Source organism: Bos mutus, chromosome 3 (genome assembly GCF_027580195.1).
Source record: "Bos mutus isolate GX-2022 chromosome 3, NWIPB_WYAK_1.1, whole genome shotgun sequence".
NCBI lineage: Eukaryota > Metazoa > Chordata > Mammalia > Artiodactyla > Bovidae > Bos > Bos mutus.
The window spans coordinates 47,807,225-47,813,224 of NC_091619.1; the positions used below are offsets into that span (position 1 = coordinate 47,807,225).

At 39.4% G+C, this 6,000-nt stretch overlaps 1 protein-coding gene across 4 annotated transcripts in view; it reads left to right on the top strand.

Moving 5' to 3' along the window:
• Positions 1–3,923, top strand: part of ARHGAP29 (Rho GTPase activating protein 29) — an 82,525-nt gene extending 78,602 nt beyond the window's left edge. For all 4 annotated transcript variants that reach the window (XM_070367647.1, XM_070367651.1, XM_070367649.1 and 1 more), the window contains one exon: positions 1,796–3,923. In XM_070367647.1, coding sequence (XP_070223748.1) covers positions 1,796–2,685 — 890 coding nt within the window. In that variant the 3' untranslated portion in view covers positions 2,686–3,923. The remainder of the gene's footprint in view (positions 1–1,795) is intronic.
• Positions 3,924–6,000: the final 2,077 nt, after the last annotated feature.

Below are 6,000 nucleotides of genomic sequence, written 5' to 3' on the forward strand. Positions count from 1 at the left end.
CATTTGTGGAAAGGCTTTCATTTATTACTGTAATTCTGTACATCACTAAAGCGAACTTGCAGGGTTTTTAAATGTAGTCATATATGTTAAATTTGATCTGTAATTAAATATTAATGATCATAGCCTGACAAGATCTGAAAAGCAAGGGAGCCTGCTCTGTGCTAGGCACTGTTCTTATTGTTTGATTCTGTTTATCCAATTTGATCTCAGAAACAGTTCTGTGTTATAATATAGATAGTATTAACCCCTTTCAACCCATAACCTAATAATCTGAGAGAGGTTAAATAGTGCCAGAGGTCATGCCCCTAATTGATTGTTCAGTATTTGAACCTATGTTCATGATAATTTCACTATTCCATTATCTAGGGCTCCCAGTTAGGAATGTCATTGTTTTTAGTGCCTGTACCACTTCATTTATATACTAGATAAATGAACACTTTTCATGATTAGATCATTTAGGCCACATACCATCAAAGATACAAGTATGATTCCTTTTGACAGGTGAAGACACTGAGGGACAGCAAGATTGCCTTGCCCAGTGCAAAAGGGGGAGAGCTGAGCTAAATCCAGATGCTGGGCTTCAGAGTCTGCACTCTTATCCATTACACTGTAGTTTTTTCCCTTAGAACTTAAGAATACACTTTGGTGCCTGCGGTGGTTTGCAAAATGTCCTTTAGGATGTTCTATATACCTGGGGGGAGGACCTGGGAAATCAAAATGAGAGACCATTGCCCTGGAAGCCCAGGGAAGAGAGGTTCACAGTAAGGAGCTATGGAGGAAGGTCAGATGAGGTGATAATTGTTAAGTCATTCTGATGGGCTCCTGTCTACAAACCACTCCTCAGAAGAGGAGCATGAACAGAGGGCTGGAATTTACCAGAAACCGGGATGTTTTAAGGGAGATGCTGCAAAAAAACGACAGGATTTGAAAAAGTTCAGGATTCTAGTTTGAGAAAACATGGACCATGGGTCCAGACTTGATAGAAAGAGAGAGAGAAGTACATCTGGAAGTGAACAGTAAGTAGGGAGAATGGCATTTTCCACTTAAAACTATTCAATTTTAATCAGGATGAATATTATAGTCCATTTATTAATTGATCATACAAGGGCCTCTAAGGCATTTAATATAATACGTTCTCACTGTGGGTTGAGCATAACTGTGAAAAGCAGATGGAGTTGGCAAAAGCCTTGGGATTCAGAGTATACTTATATTTGGTTGGCATGTAAATTGGTGTAACTTTTCTGAGGGTAACACACCAATATCAGCCTGTTGAAATCATGACAACCCTTTTAGCCAGCACTTACTTAATCATGGGCTTCCCTTGTGGCTCAGCTGGTAAAGTATTCACCTGGCAATGCAGACGACCTGGGTTCAATCCCTGGGTTGGAAAGATCCCCTGGAGAAGGGAAAGGCTCCCCACTCCAGTATTCTGGCAGTCACAAAGAGTCAGACACACAACTGAGTGACTTTCATTTCACTTCACTTACTTGTTCATACATAGCACATAAGCTATTATACATCAGCAAGGGTGTTTTTTCCCACAACCTGCAATGAATTTTGTAGCTATTTATTATATTTATTTAAATAAATATAGACTTCTAACATTTTAAAATCAAAGTGTACATTTAATATTTTATGAGTATTTTACTCCTCTGCCTAGAAAACTAAAAAATAACATGGAGAAAATACATGAAGACTCGTGTTTTGAGAGGGTGTTCATCTCTAACTCGTTTTGATACTCTTGTTAACTGTGTACCATAAAGTTTGATTTTTAAATGAATCTCTTCTTTTACAGACAACAAAGGGCGTTTGCTTGTAGACCAAGAACTTGAGTCAGCATCAAGAAAGACAGAAGATGCTTGTAAAACCTCCAAGCTGCCTACTCTGAAGTCCGATAGGGAAATAAATGGTGTTGAGAGGCATCTTCCAAGGACCAGGATTAGGCCTGTAAGTTTGCCTATAGACAGACTACTACTTCTTGCTAGCTCTCCTACTGAGAGAAATGGCAGAAATATGGGAAATGTAAATTCAGACAAGCTTTGCAAGAATCCTGTCTTTGAAGGAGTTAATAGAAAAGACTCCCCAACTGTTGTTTGTTCTAAATTTGATGGCTTTGATCAGCAGACTCTACAAAAAACTAGGGAGAAACAGTATGAACAAAATGACCACACTGCAAAGACTGGAATGATTGTGCCCAGTGCATTCCAGGAAAGAGGTGTGGCACTGAACATCAGGAGCAGCGGGGACCACCCTGTCAGCATCACCCAGCCCAGTAAGCCATACACAGAACCTGTCAGGTCAACAAGACAGGTGTCGGAGAGACGGTCCTCTGACTCCTGCCCTCCTGCTTCTGTCAGAACACCCAGGACACTGCAGCCCCAGCACTGGACAACATTTTATAAACCACCTGCTCCTGCTGCTAGTGGGAGAGGGGATGAGGAGAAACCGGTGACACCCTCCGTAGCCGTGCCCCCTGGCACAACGCATGCTCCCCAGGAGCACGTGCTGAAATCAGTTCCAGGGTCTGAAAATGCCTCGGCTGGGCCTGTGCACCCAGTTAGTAGGCCTGAAGAGAAGGCTGAAGAACGAGACCAGCCTGACGTACCCACGGCGTGTCAGAGACCAAGGCTGAAACGAATGCAGCAGTTTGAAGACCTTGAAGATGAAATCCCACAGTTTGTGTAGGATTGTCAGAGTTCAGTTTTTTCTCTTTTTGTTGTTTTGTTTTGTGGTATCGTATTTGTCTTCTGAAAGAAATTTTTGCCAGGGCCTCTCTTGTATAGGATTGCCAAATTGTGGAGTTAGCTTTTTGTCATTGTATTGTGTTATCCTGTGTCAATTTTGTTGAATGGCAGAATGTTTTGATAGGGCCCACCTGTGCCTCACTGGAATTATATGTATTTTTGAAGTTGTGAATAAATATACTCTAAAATTTTTTTAAAGTTCAGTTGATTCCCCATAAAATGGTCCATTTAAGTGCATCCCTAATATATGCTATAGCTCTCAACTAATAGGTGCAATTGAGGGAAATCAGCTTTATTTTTTTGAAGTTGAAACTGTGTGCTTATTTATAAAAGGAATGTTTCTGAGTGCAAGTGCTTGAAAGATCTTTATTTGGTATGATTATTTTTTTCACACAATTTTATAGTGTATCTTTGACCATTTATGCTTTTATGGTAAGTGTGTAACCTTTTATTTTCCAATTGGTGATTCACTTAACTTTTTCATATTTACATCATGGCCAAAAGGCTTGCAAATCTGTATTTAATTCCATTTTAATTAATTGCCAAATTTTGCATGTGGTAGCCAGTTTAACTGTACAAAGAAACTGCATTTAAACATGTTTCTAAATTGTATAGTTCAGTCATGTCTTATTTGGTTTTAGATAGTACACATTTAATAATTTTTCACTTTTTGACTTTGTTCTGCATAAACTTTTGTTCAACAGTTCTGAACCTTTTGGTATTTTATATAATAGTCCAAAACAATGTTTTAAAATTCAGTGTATTTCCTTTTAATATTATCTGGATTTTTTTTTAAAACATTTCTTTTGTTTGAAGTGTTTTCACTTGTGAATAATTTTATGTGCTTTTTCTACCTGGATTTATAACTATTGACCATGTATGATTCAGGTGAATCATACAGAGATTTAAAGTTGATTCTAAGAGTATAGTTCAATAGGCCTCATTGTTTGGAATTTGAGAGGGAGTGTAGATGATTGGATATATTTCATTTATATTTCCCAGTTTTTTAGAACTAGCTCAGTTCTGTTAGTTTCTTGGTTTTGTCATTTTGCATAAAATAGGATATAAAAGGGATAAAAAATAAAATAGCCTCTTTTTGTATGTGTGAATTATATTTGTAACAAATGCTTTTATATGACCATGTTATACTTGATAAAAATATATATATTAACCTGTTAAGTTATTTCAAGTTCTTGTGGTTTCTGTGAAATTGTTCCCACTTAGGGTGTGAGACTTTGAGGTTTATTAACCATTGGCTTAGTGGTAAACACTTGGAACTCATATGTCCTTTGACTGCAGCATGGAGTGCATTTTATGGGAAGTTGTTTTATAGTTTTATATAACATTAAGGACCAGGGATAAAGAATTACCCACCCTTTTGTACTGGAGCCTTGTTTGTAGTCCTAATTGTTTTAAAAATGTAGAATTGTGTTGGTATGAAAACCTAAAAAAACATAAGAGCCAATATTTGTTGAGTTCTTTCTGCGTGCTATGAACTCTGCTGAGTTCCATGTAAATTATTTCAAGTTTACAGCAGCTTATAATGGGTAGGTAAGTACTTTATTATTCCCATGTTACAGATATGAAACTGATGTTTAAATATACTCTGGGTTCTACAGACATAAAAGTTGGAGTCAGGTCTCAAACACAGGGCAATCAGATCATGATGTAACATTGGCATTCTTAACTGCATAATTACTTAGTAATATCAGGTAGCGTTTAACAATAGAAAATGCACCTTTGAAAAATTTGAATTGTGGTAGAATATGTACAACATATTCAGAGAAGGCAATGGCACCCCACTCCAGTACTCTTGCCTGGAGAATCCCAGGGATGGGGGATCCTGATGGGCTGCCGTCTATGGGGTCGCACAGAGTCGGACATGATTGAAACAGCTTAGCAGCAGCAGTAGTAGCCTACGTAACATAGAATTTACCATTTTACCAAGTGTTAAGTGTACAGTTCAGTGGCATTAAGTACACTCATGTTGTTCTGCAACCATAACCACTGTCCATGTCTAGAATTTTCTCATCATTTCATTTTGTGACTTAGAAAATGTGCTTTTAAAATTTTTAGACTTTTTATTCATAATTTTTTCATAATGTTCATAGAGTTTTATGTTTATTTTTAAAATTTTCCCTTTAGCCTATAACCCCCCCTAATTCACATCTCAACACTAAGTTATCTTCTTTATTTTCCCTTTGTGGACCAGATAAAAAGAAGAGTAGTGTACACCACAGGTTGCTTCCCTGGTGGCTCAGTGGTAAAGAATCCACCTGCCAGTGTAAGAGATGCAGGTTCAATCCCTGGGTTGGGAGGATGCCCTGGAAAAGGAAATGGCAACCCGCTCCAGTATTCTTTCCTGGAAAAGCCCACTGGCAAAGGAGCCTGGTGGGATACAGTCCATGGGATCACAAAAGAGTCAGACACAGCTTAGTGCCTAGGCAACACCACTACCACGGGATAAAGTTCTCAGGTGGGATCTCCCTTAGGCTAATCCTACTAGAAACTACTAGGAAAATTGCATCCAGGTTTTCAACTCTTTTATCTTTTTTCCTAAGGAGCACAAAGCAGATACAGCATACCAATTCTGGAAATGGAATATCATGAGTAACCTGTGCCTTCCACCACATTTGTTTAAGGAATACCAGCTGGTGACCTTTCACTCAGTAGAAAATGTACTTTTAAATTCTTGCTCAGTTGTGTCCGACCCTTTGAGACCCCGTGGACTGTAGTCCACCCGGCTCCTCTGTTCTTGGATTTTCCAGGCAAGAATACTGGAGTGGGTTGCCATCTCCTCCTCCAAGGGGAACTTCCTGGCCCAGGGATCGAACCCCGGTCTGTTGCGTCTCCTGCATTGGCAGGCTTATTCCTTATTACTGCATAAACTCATTCATTCATTTCATTTGCTCAGTCGTGTCCGACTCTCTGCGATTCCATGAATCGCAGTATGCCAGGCCTCCCTGTCCATCACCAACTCCCGGAGTTCACTCACACTAACATCCATCGAGTCAGTGATGCTATCCAGCTATCTCATCCTCTGTCGTCCCCTTCTCCTGCCCCCCATCCCTCCCAGCATCAAAGTCTTTTCCAATGAGTCAGCTCTTCACATGAGGTAGCCAGAGTACTGGAGTTTCAGCTTTAGCATCATTCCTTCCAAAGAAATCCCAGGGCTGATCTCCTTCAGAACGGACTGCTTGGATCTCCTTGCAGTCCAAGGAACTCTCAAGAGTCTTCTCCAACACCACAGTTCAAA